The 20,930-nt window shown below is 48.0% G+C and overlaps 2 protein-coding genes across 2 annotated transcripts in view; one reads left to right on the forward strand and one right to left on the reverse strand.

The window, feature by feature from the left end:
- LOC135308305 (uncharacterized) overlaps positions 1 to 20,930 on the reverse strand; it is a 624,983-nt gene that overhangs the window by 156,595 nt on the left and 447,458 nt on the right. The gene's annotated exons all lie outside the window — the stretch shown is intronic.
- LOC135307514 (complex I assembly factor ACAD9, mitochondrial-like) lies at positions 2,736 to 15,455 on the forward strand. The gene is made up of 17 exons (XM_064431943.1): positions 2,736 to 2,825; positions 4,159 to 4,260; positions 4,429 to 4,535; positions 5,248 to 5,348; positions 6,009 to 6,087; positions 6,994 to 7,168; positions 7,766 to 7,839; positions 9,063 to 9,138; positions 9,828 to 9,898; positions 10,229 to 10,348; positions 10,974 to 11,102; positions 11,856 to 11,935; positions 12,425 to 12,551; positions 13,255 to 13,332; positions 13,819 to 13,947; positions 14,689 to 14,761; positions 15,212 to 15,455. Exons 2-17 carry the CDS (start codon positions 4,239 to 4,241, stop codon positions 15,310 to 15,312), a joined length of 1,542 nt encoding a protein of 513 aa, XP_064288013.1. The 5' UTR covers positions 2,736 to 2,825; positions 4,159 to 4,238; the 3' UTR covers positions 15,313 to 15,455.

The following is a 20,930-nucleotide window of genomic DNA, read 5'->3' on the forward strand; positions in this document are numbered from 1 at the left end:
CATAAGTACAGGAAGCAAAATAAGTGAGTTCATTAAGCCTGTGTTTACTTGTTCTTTTTGCAAATGCCATTTTGTAACATTCTGCAGTTCCACACAGACCAAAGCAAAGTGAAGGCAGGTGGACATGGACATGCCTAAAATGACAGAGTAGCAGCAGCCTTTAAAGGGATTATTTTATCTGAAATAAATAGTTCAAACAAATTAATTCCACCCTTGAGTAAATGAAGCTCAACACGCGTTTAACAGCCCTTCTGTGTCGGTGAGCAGCCCCAGCCACCTGCAGGTGAGGCAGCGGCTGGGGGGTGATGGTGCCACAAAACTGACCGTGACCTCCCGTACTGAGTGCTTCTCAGCCAGATTTCAGTGAATATCAGTAATTTCACACAGGTTTGGCACCTGGGTTTTTTAAAAAAAGACAAAACCTGCTGCCAGAGGGATGGCAGGGAAAGTGAAGGAGGAGGGGGATGCTCGGTGCAGGGCAGCGCTCTCGCAGGGCACAGCGAGCAGACAGGTCTTTGACACTTGTTTATGTGCGGGAAGGGCTGCAGGAGTGCGGGGCCGCTCAGGGGAGGTTGGAGCTGCCCACACCATCCTGCCCCGGCTCCCGACACACGGAGCAGGGGGAGTCAGGCTTGGATTTGGGAGATTCGGGGGCGATTTCCACGCTGCAGCCCAGCGTGTCCCGCAGCTCCAGGAGGGGAAGCAGCGATCCCTGCCTGCGGTGCTGCTCGCGGGCTGGCCTGCGCCGCGGCTTTCGCTTCATGAGGGCGATTCAAAGGCTGCACCAAGAGCTGCTTCTCGGCGGGACCGTGCGGCTCGGGCAAGAGCTGCCGGGCCGGGGAGGGGAGGGCACCAGGGAAGCCGTGAGGAAGCCGTGAGGAAGACGTGAGGAAGCCGTGAGCGGCGTTACTGCGGGCCCTGCGAGCGAAGCGCCGCGGGGCTGTGGGGCCGTGCCCGCCGCAGGTCACCCGGATGGAGCACATCCCCGCGGCTCCTGCGAGCGAAGCGCCGCCCCGTGAGGCGGTGAGGCCGCGGGGCTGTGGGGCTGCGGGCCGTGCCCCGCCCCGGCGGGGCCGGGCGCTCGGCGGTGCCGTCAGCGGAGCGCCGAGCGCGGCCATGAGCGCGGTGCTGCTGCTGCTGCGGGCCCTGCGCTCCGCCCGGCCCCGGCCCCAGCTCCAGCCCCGGCCCCGGGCCGGCCCTGCGGCCTGCGCACGGCCGCGCCCCGCCGCGCCTTCGCCAAGGAGCTGTTCCTCGGCACGCTGCGCAAGGTGGGTCCGCGGGGGGCGGTGGGGGCCGGCCGCGCCCGGGGGTCGCTGCCCTTTCACCGGCGGACAGCGGGGCTGGCACGCACCGGGGGCTCGTCCGCAGCAGCGCCAGGGCCTTTCCCAGCTGCTCATCCCAGCCCGGGCTGCGGGCGTTGCTGTGAGCCCTCGGCAGGGCCCGGCCCGGCCCGGCTGCCCCGCAGCCCCCGGGTCCAGCCCTGCGGAGCTCCCTGCCCTGGCTCTGTGTGCCCCTCAGCTGCAGCCGGGTAACTGAAGGGAGCCTTTGCACACAGAACAGGCGATGGGGCTCAGAGTGACCCAAACAACGCCGAGAGCCCCTGTGCCTGCCAGCCCCGCGGGTCCCCTGGGCGCTGCCTGTCGCCGTGCTCCCCCTCTGGGCATGCCGCTGAACTTGGATCGCTTCGTCCTCTGGTTGTTCTTCAAGGATGGAGGCTTCTTGTAAATCTCTGCCTACAGTTTTGGTAGGAAAGATTGGTGTTCTTGTGGTGCCTTGAGATGCCACTGGACAAAGAAGTTAAAATCTGAGATGGAACGCTGTATTAAGCAGAGTTTGTTACTGCAGGGCTTAGAGTGTGCATTTATCAGAGATTGCAGGGTGAAGTAAACGGAAAGAAGGAATAATTCAAATCCACTGAAATGAGTTGAGCAATAAAGTCTCTTTCAACAGAGCTTGTCAGATAAGGTGTTAAAACAGGCAGCACTCAGGCTCCACTGTGTTAAACCCCTCTACAGATGTGTCTCGGGTGTTTCTTCCCTCAAGTTTCAACACAGCAGCTTTCTGAAAACCTCTAACATTTCACAGGTCCTGAATTTTTGATGCTGATATATTGCTCAGAGTACCATGAACAGATTTGTGTGGACAGAGATAAATTCTTCTGTTTAAAAGGGGAAAGGCAGTAAAAATCAGAAGTGTTCTTCTCACGTAGCCTCCCACTCCTTGTGTTCCTTGTTTGTATTTTTTACCAATTCCAACCTGTCAGGCTGTGCTGCTTCCAGTTCATGGCCAGAACACCCTGGGGATGATAAGGAGTGGTGGGGCTCACTCACCTTTGTCCTCGAGGCATTAGCAGGTGAAATGTGCTGGGTGTTCGCAAGGGACAGTGCTCATGGGCTGAGCTTTGGAAACATCAAACTCATTTTTATCAGTCCCTGAATAGGGTTAAAACTCATGGGTGATGAAGAACTTTTGCATCCTCGTGCTTCTTAAAAGATCTCTTGATTTCTCCCTCATGTTTCTGTTGTTCAGTTAACACCCTCTGGTCTGGTTTTGATGTGAAATAAAGTTGGGTCCTGTGGAGCCCTATTTCTGTTTCGGGACATTTTCCACAATTCTTAATTTGCACAGTGTTTTAGAGTCTTTGCAAGGCATATCTCCCATGATTTTTATTTTAACTGCATGGTTCGTGTATTAAAAATTATTAAATAATTCTCCTATTCTCCTATTTTAGGAAGAAGTTTTTCCTTACCCAGAAATTAGCAATGAAGAACTGGCAGAAATCAACCAGTTTGTGGGACCTGTTGAAAAGTTCTTCAATGAAGAAGGTATATTATTGTGGTTTTATCCATGCAAGTGATTTAGTGATTACAAAATTATTTCACTATAGCAGTTCCATAAGGTGTTTCAAACATTTAATTTAGTTTATGCATTTATTGCTGCTCACACAGTGATGCTGATTCTGTAGCATGTCCATTTGTGGCTTTTTTGGGAAGTATTTGGGTGCTGATCAGAAGAATTAAATCTCCAAAACGGGAAAAACCAAGGATGTAAAAGAATTCTGGGATAAAGATAGGATTTGAAATTGGTTTTAGCTCAGCTGAATTGTGCTTCTAACTACTTCATACATTGTGATTTTTTTTTCCTAGTTCTAGTTCCTAGAACTTTATAGCTGTCCTACTCTGCTAAAACTGACCGTGGCAAAATGCAGCAGAGATACTCAGAAATGCTGGCTCGTTGAGGAGTTATGAAAAATCAAAAGCATTTCTGTTTTTTCAGTATTAGAGTAATAATTCCATTTGGGAAAGGCCTTATTACCCGTCTGCATTCCAGAGAGCATTGCAGGGTGTCCTTCCATTCGTGCTGCCTTGGATAAGCCAATTCCAGAGCAATTGCAGAATAGTGGTTTGCACAGACAGCAATTTCTGGGGCAGTTAAACAGCACTGTCTCAGCCTTCCCATTGACAGAGGTTTTCCAAACTCTGTAGGAGTTTGGAGAAGCCAGTGATTGTCACACATCACAATTGGCGAGATCCAGGTGATTTTAACTGTAAAATTGTAGTGTTGCTCACCGACAGTAAATAAGGGATTTATTCAAATTACATTTTTTAACTCTTTGCTCTGTGGGGGGGAACATGGTTCATGGAGTAAACAGCCTGATGTTTAGGGAAGGAATAAAAGGGTCAAATTATGGAGTCTGGAGAAAGTATGATTCCTGTTTGTTTTCACTGCCATGGTACAGAACAGCTCTCTTAATCCCCCAAGAATCTTAAAATCTCCTAAGAACAAGATTTTCTAATTTCCTCATTTATGTACTTTTTTTTTTCTTGTATTCACGACCTAGACTTAGTTCAGATAGAAAATCCTGAAAATACTTTGCTTATTCCAGTCTTGGAATCTGCTGGCATGCAGAACCAGTAGAAATGTTTGAGAAAATGAAATAAATGCTGCATTTTTCCCATTTCCAAGTCTTTTTCCTGAATATGTCATGAGGACAAACAGGATGGTCAGGCTGCAGCTAGAAAGAAGAAATTCTTGTGAAGCTGGGAATGAGAAGGGTCATGAGTGACTGTGGCCCTGGTGGGGGAATCCTGTAGCCTCCCAGCTGCTCTGGGCACTGAGAAACACAGTGTTAAATGAGAAAAAATTCTCTATTTGTAGTGGACTCGAAGAAAATCGATCAAGATGCAAAAATCCCACCCGAAACCTTACAAGGACTGAAGGACCTGGGTCTCTTTGGCATGCAGATTCCAGAGGAATATGGTGAGTAAATGCCACAGAAGAACATCTAGGGGTGCATTTTGTGCCGCTTTTGTACCTCTCCAGTTAAAGCTGCTACATTCCTGTATTTCTGTTCTTGAAATGGATTTTTGGGGGAGCGGGGAAGTGGCACAAAAAATGTACTGAAATAAAACCTGGTGCCTGTTCCAGGTGGGCTGGGCCTGTCAAACACCATGTATGCACGTCTGGGAGAAATCAGCTCCCTGGATGGCTCCATTGCAGTGACCCTGGCAGCTCACCAGGCCATTGGGCTGAAGGTAATGCTGCTGCTCTGGGGCCAGGGCTTCTGCACAGATTGCATGGAAAAGGTGAAGTGAAAAATGTGGGGCTTAGGGGGAGCAAATCAGAATTACTGGCAAAGCATAAATCAGGTTGTTGGTGTCTGCAGCAGCCTCTGCCACTGGTTCAGTGTGAGACAGAAAGGCTGCATAGGAAGTACACAAGGAAGTTACTATTAGGATAATTGTTCTTAGATGAATGAGTCCAAGTTGGTTTTTTTTAAATTGGCTAAACTTGTCTAAAGTACCTAGAATAAATAGAATTGAAACAGTATCAGGGGGGCTCAGGTGATGAGGAAGGAAAGAATTCAGAAAAGAGGAACTTTGGCTGGCTGGGGCTGCATGTTGGGGGGCCTAGAGGAGATAACTCATCTGAGAGAAAGTGTGTCAGTTTTGAACTTGAATATAGCCATAGGTATTTACCTTTTTAGTGCTGAGTGGATGGCAGAAAGAAGCTTGAAACCACACTCAGTTTGTTATAGCAAGAGGAGATTCCTTGTGGAATTGAGCAGAGAATGCTAATGAAAAAATATTTTAATGACTGACAAATAATACAGTCTTGTTGATTAAACTGTCTCTTGCTATGCCATAAAACTTGCAGATGAAGCTTTCTAAACATGCTGGAGCTTGTCAGCTCCCTCTCTTTTCCCACAGGGTGATGCTGCAAAGTTTCCTGTGCTTGTTTCTGCAGGGGATCCTCATTGCTGGCACCGAGGAGCAGAAGGCCAAGTACCTGCCCCGCCTGGCCTCGGGGGAGCACATTGCTGCCTTCTGCCTCACCGAGCCCGGCAGGTGCTGCTGCCCCACAGCCCCACAGGGGCTCACTGCCTTAGCTGCATTGCTTCATACCTTCAGGCTTCTTTATCTGGGGCCCATGGCTTCAGTATATACATCTGTGGCTTAGTTTTGGTATTTCAAGGAACACTCCAATTACTCTTTCCCCAACATGCTGCTTTTGGCAGTGTCCATGAAATCCTTGATTCTTGTTCTCATCCCAGGAATTCATTTACTTGAAAGGATGCTTTGTGCTACGTCAGAAATAATGTGCTGTGACTGTTCTGGGATGCTTTCAGTTCTTATTCAAAATATAAAAGCCTGTTTTGAAGGAGCTACCAAAACTAAAAGGAAGAATTTTTGTTGTCACTTAAGTGAGAGGCTCATTGTGTGTTCACATAGCTCAAAGTGTAGCTCCAAAATGTTGCTTTTGTGGCATTCTACACAGTCTGGTCAGGTTATAATCCTGATAACATGGTAATGAGAAGAAATGTCCCCTCAGGTAACTTTTAGAACTGTTCAATCTAGTGAGCTTCCTTGTTAGTTAAAAGCTAAAATTTATATACTGCTATTTGAGACCCCCTCCTTTTTACAGAATAGGAAGAGGGGGAATATGCAGTTTTGTTTTTTTAAAGCGTGTTTACTTCTTTAAACATTAGTAACTTGTTTGTTTTCTAGTGGGAGTGATGCTGCATCCATCCAGACAAGGGCAACCCTGAGTGAAGATGGGAAACACTTCCTGTTAAATGGCTCCAAGGTACCTACTCACAGACTGGGAACAGGAAAGGGGTTTCTTACAAATGTAGGAAGTGTTCTTGTCTTTTGCATCAGTCTGGAACTGGGAGGTTTCCAAGCTAGAGGAGAATGACCCTGTCAAAAAGATTAGGCACAAAGGGAATAGAAAATTATTGTTAGAGAATTACTGCATTAAACTCCTGGTAAGGAAAATGGAAAACTACCCTGGGTTCTTCCTCTGTTGGCCATTTGTGTGTTCAGCTTCAGGGCGGGTTGGTTTCTTAGTAAATCAGCCCCTTCCATGACAGCTTAGGTAAAAGGAAACCTGAACCTGTATTTGACATCTCTTCATTCTGCAGGCTAGATTTTAAAATACAACTTGATATTTAATTAGAAATAGGTCTGCCTGGAACCTTTCTGTTAAAAGAAACCGTGACAAAAGCCAGTCTTGAAGAAATCAGAGATGTCCTGGTTTCAGCAGTATTGGATGCGTTGCAGACTTGGTCTGTAGTTGTTGATCCATTTGTGGTGTGAAGAGACCCACCCTGGGGGAGAGGCTGATCAGAGAATTTCTCATCAGAGTTAATTTTTGGCCACAGGGTTTGTCCAGTCTGCATTGCCCCTGTATCTCTCAGGTGCCAGCAGCAGCAGGATGGACCAGCTTTTGTGGAAATGCACTGTGGATTTTAATTTAATGCATATTGATACTACATTCTGGTTTTAAAGTTGCTCTAAACTGAGCACATGTGGTCAGCTCTCCTCAGAAATGTGCTCACCCTGGGAGCAGACCCTCATTAGAACTGAAGGGAAGGAACAGCAATTTTTCAGCACTCTGTTCTTTTCCCAGCCTGTTACAAAACCCTGGAGGGCTGTGCCCACAAAATCAGCACATTTACCTTTCTTACACATCTTCCCTCTCTCAAAACAGGTCTGGATCTCCAATGGTGGCCTGGCCAGTATTTTCACAGTGTTTGCCAGGACAGAGATTGTGGACAAGGACGGGCAGGTGAAGGATAAAATCACTGCTTTCATCGTGGAGCGGGACTTCGGGGGCGTCACCCATGGGAAACCCGAGGATAAACTGGGCATTCGAGGCTCCAACAGTAAGAGCCACCTAAAACTGTTAGCAGAACTTGTTTTCATAGTTTAAGGTTTTATTTTGGTTGGATCATCTGAATTCAGGGGCAAATCAATACGTATTCCATGTTACAGTATAAGTTTCATGTTTCTTTAGCTGGCTTTTCCCAGGAGCCCTTCCTGACGCAGGGTCTGAAATAAGAAATCCAATTTGTGGAGTTCATTCACTGTGCAGTGAAAGAAATCATTCAGAGACTCAGTGGTCAATAGGTTTAATCTAGAAGTCCACGTTCTTCAGCTCTTCTAAGCTTTGTAATGATTGCATCTTTTCACCATCTTGGTGACTGTTCAGTCAGTTCCTTAGAACTAGAAATAAAGACCAAACTGTAGTTCTCTGTTTACACAGTGTATATTCATAATATTTTAAATATTTTACATCAATAACTGATGTCAACTACAGCCTTTTCCCAAATTCTCACTTCTTTGGCGAAGCATGTATAATTCTGTCATAAACAATGCATTAGGAAGACTTCATTTCCTGCTACAAATAGTGACTTAAGTTCCTGAATGTCTTTTAAGTATTTCTGTGTCATATTTGATCAAGTGTTAATTCTGTGTTTCAGCCTGTGAAGTACATTTTGAAAACACCAAAGTGCCTATAGAGAATGTAATTGGAGAAGTTGGAGGGGGATTTAAGGTAAGCAGTGGAGAATAACTACTGGTGATTTATAGAAGTCTGAAGGAGGCTGTTTCCCCCCGTGCTGAAGTTTCCTTGTGGGTGGTGTGAGCACTGCCACACTCTAGGGTACAGGAAGAGAGATTCCCCCATTGATCTGTAAATTGGTGTCACTGGACAGTGCACAGTGTGCCATCATCTCAGATTTCTGTGTTTCTTCTCTTCTTGTTGGGCTTTTGGTTGTTTGTTGTGGTGTCCCCTCAGAAGAGGGAGTGACTTCAGCTGCCCTTCTGCCCTGAATGGAGGACATGTCCTCTGCTGGTTCCAGAGCAGAATGTGGGAAGGGAGACACCCTGGCACAGGCTGTGTGGATGTCACAGGGAGTGCTGGAGGCATGCCCAGCTCCAAGGTGCCCTGGCTGTCAGGTGCTTCTCCAGGGCTGCCCTGTTGCACAGGGAAATGCTGGCAGGACCCCAGGAGAGAAAACCACAGGTGGCCTTGCTGTGTAACCTTTCTCTGAGAGTGTGACCTGGGGAGTTGCTAACCTGCTCTTACTCCTTTTCCATTTCTTATTCCTGCTGTAGCAGGCAAGTCCAGGCCTAAGTGCTAAAAGAAATTATTTTCCTTAATGTAGTAGAGATTAAAAGAAGATTGTTATGGTGCCTTCCTGACAAGTTAAAATGTAGGACAGTGACTTCTTTCCTAACAGGCTTTGACATGAGTCACCCATGTTGAGAAACAACACTACAGACACCAGACTCCAAAAATCTGTTTTTTTTTACGTTATTGATCTGTATTTCATTTCTATACCTCCTTTCTTATCCCTTCTGTGATGTGTTGCTGAAAGCCACCTGAGGCAGAGAGCAGCCATCACAGGTCAGCTGCAAGGAGAAATACTGTGGTTTTCTTCATCTGATAAACTGGAGCCGTGCTGTCCAGCTGGAATGTTGTTTACCAGCTGCAGATAAATGCATTTTTATCTACATTTTACCTTCATCTAATTAGAGATTATTTCCAAGTCACCGGATCATCTACTTCAGATACAAAATTGGATGTAATGGGTGGCAGGAAAAGCCCAGTTTTGAAGCACTTTCCTTGGGATGCTGAGAGCTGTGGTGGCTGATGTGAGGGCACTCTCCAGGACTGGCAGTGTGTCCCAGTGAGGAGTGAAATCCAGGGAACACAGAAGCAGGAAGCAGTGACCTAAGGAGAATGTGGCCTAAACCCCATCTGTTTCTTCACAGGTTGCCATGAATATCCTCAACAGTGGAAGATTTAGCATGGGCAGTGCATCTGCTGGAATGATTAAGAAGTTGATAGGTGGGTGAATTGGGAGCTCTGCATGGCTGGGTGCCAGCAGAAACTGCTCTGCCTGAGGCAGATCATGCAAGACATTCAGAGTGGGAGCAGGAGTCTTGACCTTGTCATAACAGGCTTTGATATCTTTAAAACACGAAAATATGGTTTTGAAAAATTAAATTAAAAGCCTGCTTGCAGAGGTTTTGAAATAAAGGTCTTTTTCCTTTTGTACAGTGTAGATTCAGTTCATAGAGTGGGAGGTTATTGCCTCTGTTGGACTTCCCTGAGGTAAAATGTTATTCCCAACAAAAAAACCTCTGTACTATTGATTTTAGAAGGTGTAATCTCCCCTGGAACCTCCCACCTGAATAACTGGCTCAAAGCTGCACACAGTAACTAGGGCTAAAACTGCTTTCTGCCAATTATTAGCCAAAACAGTAACAGAAGTCTCTCTAACCAATTAGCACCAAACCTGATCACTTCTCTTAAGAGTACAGGTTCATACCTCTGGTTCAAAAGCCTTTGACAGGCTGGTCCCACACTTGGTCAACAACATCAGTGTGAGGGTGATTTTCACAAAGTGCTGCTTCTGGAACAGCCAGGGGGCTCCTGGGCACAGACTGGAATGTCACCGCCCAGGGAAGGACACCAGCTGCTGGAATGGTCTGTCACAGCCCTTCTGAGAATGACTTGTTTTTCTTTCTTTGAAGAACTGACATCAGAGTATGCTTGCACCAGGAAACAATTCAATAAGAAACTCAGCCAGTTTGGATTAATTCAGGTAACAAAACATGAAACACCTAAATCTCTGTGCGAAGTGCCAGGACATAGATTGCATTGGGTGTATTTTGGCTGTACTGGTTTAAAGGATTTGCTAGAAATTTGTGTGAACCTGGTGCTGACTTCTGTACACTGATCTTTTAAATGTCCAGAATGATAAATGTATAAAAGTATTTTTTATTTATTGTTGTTTCAAAGTGGTACTTTTTATTGATTGATTAATTTGATGATGTAAAACATATAAGAACTGCAGGTCTTTTTAAGTTTGAGGGTTGATTGTGGACTTTTGCATCTGAATTTCTGTACGATTCCTCCTGTTGCTGTGTGGCAGGAGAAGTTTTGTTTGATGGCTGTGAAAGCCTACGTGATGGAGAGCATGGCTTACCTGACTGCAGGGATGATGGACAGGCCAGGCTTCCCTGACTGCTCCGTCGAGGCTGCCATGGTCAAGGTAACCAGGGCTGGGAAAAGGCTCAGTGTTCAGCCTGCCGAGGGCTGAGAACTCAGGGCTGCATTTAGAGGAGAGAAGCACTGCAGCCAGGTGGAATGACAGATACTGTTCTGTCTGTACCCCACAAGCTCAGACTCGTGCAAAATAAAACCAGCAGGGAACAGGTTGAGAATGTCACAGCCGCTGAGCTGGCGTCTGAGGAGGCCTCACATGAGCACTGGGACACTCAGTCACACTCCAGCTGCCATCCTGGCCAAGCTGCTGCTGTGCCAGCTTTCCCAGGGAGCTGATGGCACAACAAACCCTGTGGAATATCCAGGCTGTGGCTGTCAGGGTGTCCCTCATGGTCACTGCAGAAAACTCCTGCTCTGGGCTCCAGCCAAGCAGCTGCAGCTGCTCTCCCTGTGTGGGGCTGCCCCTGTCCCTGGAATGTGGAGAGTGCCCTGTGCATTGCATCACTAAATTTGACAAACCCCTGAGCCACAGGGATACTGCTCCAGGACCGGCGTAACACACAGAAAACGCTGCAGCAGTGTCCTGTGGATACAACCCCAGAGCAGGGCATCCTGTGTTTATTGATGATTTATTATCTACTCTCTGCTGATCAAACCCTGTTCCATGGCAGGTGTTCAGCTCTGAAGGTGCCTGGGCATGTGTGAGTGAGGCTCTGCAGATCCTTGGAGGCCTTGGCTACATGAAGGATTATCCTTATGAACGCTACCTCAGAGACACCAGGATCCTGCTCATCTTTGAGGCAAGTACCAGGATCCCCTTTTTCTGCAAACTGCAGTTCACACCTCCTATAAAGGGGAGTAGAAACCTGAAGGTTTGATTGACCAGGATCTTGTTCCTTCAGCTGCAAAGTCTCTAACAGTAAAACTGCAGGACTAACCTTGTTTTCTTTGGAATATCAATAGTAGTTCCCTATAATAAAATAAGCTATGATGGCTTTTACAGACTGACCACAGTGTGAGTTACAGCAGTAACCTTTCCTCTTGTGTGCTTCTCACGAGAGAAGCAGAGAAACTCATAAAAGATCAACTTAGACATTTAATTAACTTATTGATGGCTATTTAAATTAAAAGAAAGGTTGGTTCTCAAGCTTGTTCTCTTTCCGAGCTGGATTGTCAGTGACCCATCATGTGCACATCAGAGTCACTGTCAGACTTGATTTTAACTCAGCTCATTTTGAGCAGTTCTACAACTATTCAAATATTCCTTCACTGGAACAGTGCAGAGCATTTTTAATCAAAATGCATTTTGTCTGTTTTCTTTTACATTGGGGTATATTTGTGTGTTTAATGATGAGGGGCTCAACTTCTGCAATGCCCCATGAAATCAGAATTAAAACTGAGATAAAGCAAAAGGCGGCAGTTTATGTGTGGGGAGAGTCATCATGTGATACTGGAGCAGTGGGAAGAGCACAGGGGCACAACAGACCTGCTTGGAAAACACTATTGTAAACTCTGGTTACCCACCTTCTCACTTTCTCTTCTGCTTTTTCCAGGGCACCAATGAAATCCTGAGAATGTACATTGCACTGACAGGGATGCAGCATGCAGGGAAGATCTTAACTGACAAAATTAAGTATGTTCTTATTTATTCTTAATAGTTTTAAATAAACTAAACAGAATCAGATAACTTTATAGATAAGAGGACAAACTGCAGGGAATACCTGCAGTATTTCTATTTATTGTCTGTAAAAGTTCACTGTTACAGGGACTCTGTGTTTTTAATGGGATGGTTCATAGATTTAGGAATTGTAGTATTTAATGCATTTTATCTTGGACTTTTACACAAGCTGTAATTATTTCTTTCAAGACCAGTAATTAGTATTTTGTATCTGAATGAAGTTGTATTGACACAACAGCTGCATTGTGGATATTGAGTACTGGTCTCTGGAATTCCTTGTGGGTGTCTTGGAGAGCAGCTGATGACTCTTAAGGCTCCACAGTTGTTCTCCAGACTTCACAGCAGTGGATCAGGACTTGGTGCTAAAGTATTTGGAATTCCAACTGGTTGTGTCTGAACCTCTTGGAATTTTTTTTAACAGCCATTCTTTCCCCAACATTTCAGAGCAATCAAGAAAGGAAACGTGGGAGTGGCGCTGGGGGAGTTCCTGACCAGGTTACAGGACACCCTGGGCAGGAAGGTGGATCTGGGGCTTGTAGGTGACAGTGGGGTGGTGCATCCCAGCCTCCAGGTAAGGGCCTCTCTGCTGAGCTCTTGTGTTTGTTCCCTTTGCTGCTTGCCACAATTTCATCTCCTGTTTTTGCAAACCAAAATGTATACCTAGGGGCAGTGAGATTTTCCAGGGTAAGCAGATGTTGGCACCATGACAGGGTAAGAAGTTACAGTTATTGTCCAGGTATCAAGGGAGGATGAAGGCTGCTCTAAGCCTGTGTTTATACCAAATCCAGTTTTAGATCCATTTGGATAATTTGTATAAATTGAGCCTTCACCATATGAAAGCGTTTTTAATAGCTGCCCTTTGTTATAAGGTTAGTTACAAAACAGGAGTTTTTCCTGTTTAATTGGAACAGAGTTTCAGGTCAGAATGACTGTGAATTACACATACACATACTTGCTTAATCACTTAGGAAAAGGTTTTTATGACCAAAAATGAATGTTCTGTTAATAGGAAAAAGATAAGGTATATTTTTCATGGGGCGTTCTGTTAGTTACTTTTGTTATCATAAGCCTATACTAAAAGTTACTGAGAGTAAACTCCAGAAAATTGTAATGGATCTTTGAGAGAAAGAAATGTGCCTGTCTGGCTTTTAGCAGCAAGGTGGATGAATGTTAAAAAAGAGAAAATCCAGTATCCTCTTTAAAGGGGGTGGGGGTATGTTGCTTTTCTGTTATAAGACTACTCAAATTGTTCTATTTTGTGTTTTGTTTTATAGGAGAATGCCAAGAAACTTGAAGAAAACGTTTATTATTTTGGAACTACAGTCAGGGGCCTGCTAAGTAGGTTTGGCAAGGTAACTATTTATTTTGTCTGTTGTCTTTGTTACTGAATAGTTTATGCTCAGGGCCCCACTGGAACCTGCAGGGGACTGAGTGTGGCAGGACCAGCACTTCCTTCACATGACACCTTCTCACTGGGTGTGAGAAAACACACTGACATTAGGTACTCAGTGTAATGGGCAAGTTACATTGTTAGAACCAAAACCAAAGTACCAGCACCCTCAGTGAGTTGGTTGTTTTCCTCTTGTGTAAGCACAAATCCTGCTGCTACAGGCATTTAACAAAGTGGTTTAAGGCATACATCAATATTACAATTTTACAAGTAGAATTTAAAAGGTGCAGCTTAGTAAACCCAAAACTAACAATGATAATTTCTGACCTAGGCTAGAACCGGTTTATGCGAAATAAAGCTGGACCTAAACATGAAGTATGGACAGTGATATTTGGTTAAAGTTTTAAATTGACAAACCACAAGCAGATAATGATTTTCTCTCTCCCAGACAATAGTGGATGAGCAGCTGGTGCTGAAGAGAGTGGCAGATGTGGTGATTAATTTGTATGCAATGACTGCAGCCATCTCCCGGGCCAGCCGCTCCATCAGCATCGGGCTCAGGAACCATGACCACGAGGTGAGTGTCCCTCAGCACCAACCATTCCCACTCAGGCTGTGCTCCTGGCAGCAGGCAGGCTGCATCTCTGGGGAATTACAGCAAACTCTCCCATAAAAGTGCAGCAGAACGTGGCTAAACCTGCCAGAGTGCAGGAGCCTCTCAGGGGCTCTGCTTGTTGAGCTGCACACTTTCAACATGTTTAAAATACTTCTTTAACACATACACAGACATTTAGAACCTCACCACAACTCTGCACGTTCTCTCAAATCTGTTAACACCATGCAGTTCTTCCCAAGCTCTTTCCATATAATCATTAATAAAAACACATAAGCACAACAGTATTTGGGCAGCACAGCTCAGGACAGGAAAGGACAGTGCTTATTTAGTAGCTCATGTAAAGTTTCATGGTAACAGTGGTGTTGCAGGTCAAGAAAAATTTGCTCCAGATCAGTGTGAAAACAAATCCAACGTGATGAAGGTTTGGCTTTGGCCTTGAGACTTTGCTCTTTGTGTGAGCCCTGCTCTGGATTGATTCCCAATCAGTCTTGGAGTAGCTTTTGGGTGAAGGCTCATCCCAGCCCTGAGCCTTGGCAGTTCTCTGGCCTCAAAGGGACAGCTGAGGCTGCACTGCACATGACTGGGGTTCAGGGCACCATCATCAAAGAGCTTTGAGATGTTTAAATTACTGTATTCTTACTACATGGTTTTTGTTATGAAATTCATTCACTATTTTTAAACTCAGTTTTACTCCTTTTCCAGGTGCTTCTTACAAATATCTTCTGCACAGAAGCCTATTTCAAGAATAATTATGCCATGGCTCAATTAGAAAAATGTAAGTACTATAAAATAGTTCTTACGCTCTTCTGTCTTTCAGACTGTAATCAAAAAAAGGTGAGTTTGATGTGACCAACAGAAGAGTTTGGCTCCGCTTTTAATTGAAACAAGCAGCAGAGCTGGAACCTGTTGAAAAGAGTCTCTTCACTTCATAGCTAAAGCCAACTGCCAGCGTTCCTTATTGAGGAATATAATATCTACATTTCATGTATATACTTCTGACAAGTAGCTGATAGAAATGAGGGATTTGGACTCTTTGGGAAGTACTGACCAGTTGGGCATTGGCTCTCTGAAGCTCAGTCTGTAATAACCAATCTTTTTCAGAAGAAAATGTTCAATTTCTTCCTGGCCCTCACACTCTTGCATTTGTGTTCAAAAACACTTCTTGAAAGAAATTTACAACAGCTCTTTGTGGTCCCTTAGTTGACTTTTCTCTCTTTCTCCACAGATGCTGATGAAAACCTGGATGATTCCATTAAAAAAGCTGCAAAGCAGATCCTGGAGAAGAGGGCATACATCTGCTCTCACCCTCTGGACAGGACCTTCTGATTCCTCCCTGAGAGCAGGCACACATGAATGTCAGTCAGGGAGGAATTTGCTGCAGTTCCAGTATTTGGCATCTTAAAAGCATCTGTTATTTAATGTCCTGACTAAATGTAACTGTGTAAAATAAAACTTCTTTCTAACCAAAATTTCATAGGAAAAGGATAAATACAGAGATTTCATTTAAAGCTGAAGTTATTTTATTACAGACATACATATATATATATATATATATATATATGTCTGTTTCCCCTGTAACTGGATAAAGACAGGTGAGGTTTAGATGGGGAGATGTTTCTTCCTAGGAAGGGACTGTGGGTTTCTCAGTATTTTTGTACTTCAATCAGCTGCTCATTCACTGAGCAAGCCTGAAAGACTTGGGTATACCTGTGTTTGAGGATTCCAGGATGAGGGAAGAGATGAGAATCTTGACTCCATGTTTCAGAAGGCTGATATATGAGGATATTATATTAAAGTACTACACTACAACTATACTAAATAGAGAGAAAGAATTCATCAAAAAGCTGGAAGGGAAAGCAAAGGAATGAATAACAAATCTTGTGACTGTTCACAGCTTTAACACAGGTGGCTGTCATTGCTCATCAAGTAAAAACAATTTCACATGCTGGGTAACAATTCTCCAAATCACATTCCAAAGCAACAAAACATGGAGAAGCTGAAGCTTCCCAGCTTCACAGGAGAAAAGACCCTGGAAAAAGGATTTTTCATAAAATGTGTCTGTGACACTCGTAGAATGAGAACAGTTCTGTTTGGGAGCCCAAACATTGGTGCTAAACAGGTTTATTCTCGGTTTTTGGGGGCAAGAGGAAAGAACTGAAGCCAGTTACTGTAAAATGCCTGCACAAGCACCAGTGCAAATCACAGCCAAAGGAAGGATGAAGCCAGTCCCACAACCACAGCCCAAGCGGCCAGAGATCCTCCTTCAACCCTGGCTGCATTGAAGCCCCACTGACTGCCAAGAAGAAAAGCGCCCTACTGAGAGCAAGCAAACTTAAACCTCTGCCAGGACACAAATTTAGAGGGAAAAAAATCAGACACACTTCCCAGTGAGAAGGGTTGGAACTCTCTGCCCCCCAGCACTTCCCCGGCAGGCAGGTTCCCAAAGGTGCTGGGAGCTAAGCTGTGCCCTGCGAGGGAACAGAGCCAGCCTCCCTTCAGTGGGAGAAGGCGCGGCCTCAGCTGTAGCCCCGGGTGCCTGCGGTGGCCCAGGGCACGGCCATGGCTGTCAATGTGTTGGGCTGCAGCACAGGGCAGGCCGGAGCTCAGCAGCCTCAGCAGAGCCCAGGGCCGCGGCCCTTCCCTGCCGGGGCCCGAGCCTGGCCCGGCCCGGCCCGGCCTGAGCAGCCCGGACTGGCCCAGGGGATGGGCTGCGCCCGCCCGCTGTGCCCACAGGCTGGGCCCAAGCCTTTGCAAGAGGCTTTCTCCCAGCTTGGCAAAACCTCGGCCAAGTGTCCCTGTGCTGTGCTGAGAAGAGTAAAAAACCCCCTCAAATTTAACCCTACTGCCCACCGCATGAGGGATCCCTGCACACCTTAGGAGAGGCCATCAGTACTCCTTTGTGCCTCATGAGGGATCCCTGCACCCCTCAGCAGGGACCCCAAAATATCCCTTTGTGCCTCTTCAGGTCCAGGCCCAGATGATGCCACAGAAGGAAATGTGCCCTCAGCCCAGGGACGCTCAGCATGGGCTCCCCCATCCCCTCGGGGCCCCGCCGCTGGGCACAGCAGCCCCTGCCTGGCTCCTGCCTGCCCACACCGTGGGCATCCACGGCTGCTCCTGGGCATGGAGCTCAGTCAGTGCTGGTGCGGGGGGGCTTTGCTGGTGCTACCACATGGACATAGCTGTGAAAACTCTATTTCTTTATTTAAACATAAAATAGGGGCCAAGCCCTGCCCTGCCAGACAAGGGCTGCCCACCTTCAGTCCTGGCCGGGGAACAGGACCAGGGGACTCCGGGGCAGAGGGTCTCGTTGAGGAGGGGTGGATTTGGGGATGCCTTCATTATGGTGGTGCAGCCACGGCAGGGCAGATAGGGGCAGAAGTGAAGAGCTGGGATAAATTGTCAAGTTGTCGTTGTCTCTATTTTTAGGATCATTTTCTGAAGATGCACAGGAGCACCTGTGGAGAGAGGAGCAGGCTGAGGCCCCAGCTGCCAGTGGCACACAGGGACCCTCGTGCACAGCAGGGCCCAGAGCTGGCAAGGCTCCCCAGCACGGCTGGAGCTGCTGGCACAGCTGGGCCCAGCTGGACAGCTGCCCCTCAAGGCCCCGGCCAGCAGGGCACGGCTCTGGGCAGGGTCCCTGGACAGGAGTGGGTCCCAGAGCGCCTCTGCCTTTCAAGGGCAACCTCGGCCCTGCTCTTTCTCCTCCCCACCTCCCTCTGCCTCTGCCCCGTGCCCCTGGGGCTGCTCTTGGCCAGGCAGCCTCAGTGGGAGCCAGCACTGGCTGCTGCCCCAGCGGGGCCCCCAGGACAAGGCCCAGCAATTGAGAGGCCAATGGAAGCTCCGCAGAGCTATTTGTAGAATCATGGACTGGCCACAGCTCCACTGGAGACTCTCTGGGAATGTTCCCTGACTATGAGCAGCATTTAAAGGAAGCTGTTTGAGGCAGAGAATCGCAAAACACTCACCATTTTCTCTTCCAGCAATACCAGATTGCTGCACAGCACATCATCAGGCACAGTGCCGCACCAGCCACAATGGCCATCAACTTAATCAAACAAGGTGTTCCCCAGCAGAAAACTCTTCTCATGCTTTTCCAGATGATGTCAGAATGTGTTGAGGTGCTGGCTGCATCTGTGGGAGCAATGGGGAGCGTGAGCCCGTGCTGTGCTGCACTGCTGAGCTGGCAGCACGGTGGATACGGGCAGGATGTTCTCTGTTTCCCCCAGAGCTGGGGCCTGCAGGCACTTTGCTGCCCTTGGGCACAGGCCTGCTCAGTACCCGAACCCCTGAGCCTGCACACCGTAATTCCTCTGTGCTGTGCCATTCTGCTCCAGGCAACACTTGTTGAAGACATGGATAAGGAGAAGGAAAATGGCCAGCGTTTTGGAGCTGCTCCAGGGCCCTCCCTCCTGCACAGAGCGGCCCCTCCAGATGTGCTCAGAGACTGGGAAATTGCAGGGGATCTTAGGGTGTGCATGGCCTGTGATGCATGGATGCCTTCCCACTGTGCCTGCCATGGCGTGTCCAGATGTGCAGCCAATGCCCCCGGCTGCTGAGTCCCAGGGGAAGGCTGAGGGAAATGCACCCACCACGCTGGCTGTCCACACCACTCAGGAGTTTTTCCAGATGTTTGGATTCCTCCAGGGATGTACTAGCTCCTATAGGTTTCTTCTTCCTTCTTGGAGGACCTTAAGAGAAATATTTCTGTTTCCCAGGAATGGATCCCACAAAACGAGGGCTCAGCCTGTGGGGTCAGCAGGCACACGCTACTCACCCCTGCCATGGGAGCTGGGCCTGCGTGTAACATCCACCAAAGTCCTCCCTGCAGACACATCTGTAATACAACAGCCACAGAAGCTTCTGCCATCTCTGCTGATCTGCACGGGCACCACTGAGCCGCAGGAGCGGTGAGGGGATCGTGCAGGGCGAGGGCACACACGTGCATCGTTCTGTGCTGGCACCTGCAGCGATGCCCCCCTGGCCCAGCTTTGGGATCTGAGCTGGCAGCTCTCCCAGGGGAAAGGCCTTGACCTACCCTCAGCATCTCCCAGAGGCTCAGTAATGGGTATGCGTTGGGAATCCAGATCGTCTCCATTCACAGGATAGTCTTCGTCCACAGGATCATCTTTGTCAACAGGCTCATCTTCATCATCAGGATCATCATCAGGGTCATCTGCAAAGAAAGGCAGGACAGAACAGTTCCTTTGACCCTGCTGAAGGTTCTCCTTCAGGCCCAAGTGGCAATGAGGGCACCTGGGTTCTTGGTGCCCTCCAAGGCACTCCCTCAGCTCTGCCTCCCACTCAGGAGCAGGGGGACCTTGTGCCTGCAGTGGCCCCACACTGGGATGGAAGGAGCCCCTTGCAGGGCAGTCAGGGCAGAAAGGACTCCCTGGAGCTGCCAGCAGCTCTAAAGCCAGCCATGGGCAGGGCCAGGGCTTGGCAGTGGCAGCAGGAGCAGCTCAGGCTCCCTGGGGCTGGCAAAGGAGTTGCCAAAGGCTCAGCCCCGGGGCACAGCCCTGGGCCCGGCCCCTTCCCTCTCTGCTCTTCTCCCTGGCTGCACAGAGCACATGGAAGGACACACTGGCATTGCCCACGGGAGGAAGATGGACAGCTAAATGCTCCTTCCTCCCACGGGCAGCAATCCTGTGAGATCATTGTTGGGTACAAGAGTACAAATTTGGAGGCCAGGATTTCCAGAATCCATCAAACTTTGGAGGATCTTAAGGGAAATCACAAAGGAATATTACTCTGGACAATGATTACACTTGGATAGTGATTGCTCTGTTAGCAAAGGGTTGCTGATAACCTACCACCACCAAGCTCCAAGATCCTTAAACTGTGCTTTAACAAATGACGGAAGTCACGTTCCCAGTCTAGAAAGGAGCACAGATGGGAACTGTTCCATGCTGTGCTGGGATCCCCTTGTATAGGGAACCGAGCACTGCAAGGGGGTCAGGTAATGCTGTGTGCCCGCACTGCCAGACAGCAGAGAGGGCAGCTCAAGCCTCAGCAGGGCTCAGGCCCAGAGGCACAGCAATTACCTCCTGGGCCTGTGCCTGGCAGCGCCTCCCTTCCTGCAGCAGAGGCTGGCATGGAGCCACTGCTTCCTCTGGGAAATGCTGCCTTCAGCACAGGCTCTCCTTCCATCTCTGCAGAAAGGAGAAGGGAATGCTCCATCAGGTGAGGCTGTTCACCAATGGGAATGTGGCATCTTCAGGAGGCAATGCTTGTCTCAGTAATGGACAAGATTCAGGAGAAAGACCAGGTTATTGGGGCCGCTCCAGGGCCCTCCCTCCTCCAAGGAGCTGCCCCTCCAGATGTGCTTAGAGACTGGGAAATTGCAGGGGATGTCAGGGTGGGCATGGCCCATGGTGCAGTTTGGGCAGCCAGTCAGCTGATGCCAAATGCCTTCCTGCAGAGGCTGGGCAGAAGCTGCAGCCAGGCCAGGCTGGGAAACAGCCCTGCAGGGCATGAAAGCAGCAGCAGCAGCAGCAGGGCAGCGAGGCTGCCATGGATCCCTTCCTGCTGTGCCGGGCACGAAGTGTCCAGATGTGCAGCCAAAGCCCCCGGCTGCTGAGTCCCAGGGGAAGCATGAGGGAAATGCACCCACCACGTTGTCTCTCCAGGTCACTCCCGATCCTGTGCATGTGTTTGGATGCCTCCAGGGACTTCCTGTCTCCTCTAGGTTTGTTCCTCCTTCTCGGAGGACCTTAAGAGAAGTATTTGCATTTCAGGTGAATGGATCCCACAGAACAAGGGCGCAGCCTGTGAGGTCAGCAGGCACACACTACTCACCCCTGCCATGGGAGTGGGGCTTGTGTGCAGCAACCAGGAAAGGAGCCTGAAAAGACTTTCTTGCAGACACACCTGTAACTCAACAGCCACAGGAGCTCCTGTCACCTGGTGCCTACCAGGCTGTCAATGATTATTCTTTTAGGAAC

The sequence above is a fragment of the Passer domesticus genome, chromosome 9 (assembly GCF_036417665.1).
Source record: "Passer domesticus isolate bPasDom1 chromosome 9, bPasDom1.hap1, whole genome shotgun sequence".
NCBI lineage: Eukaryota > Metazoa > Chordata > Aves > Passeriformes > Passeridae > Passer > Passer domesticus.

Coding starts and splice junctions, on each gene's coding strand:
- LOC135307514 (XM_064431943.1), top strand. CDS start 4,239: ATGCAGATTCCAGAGGAATATG. Junction 4,261..4,428: donor GCAGATTCCAGAGGAATATG/GTGAGTAAATGC, acceptor TGCCTGTTCCAG/GTGGGCTGGGCCTGTCAAAC. Junction 9,139..9,827: donor AATGATTAAGAAGTTGATAG/GTGGGTGAATTG, acceptor CTTTCTTTGAAG/AACTGACATCAGAGTATGCT.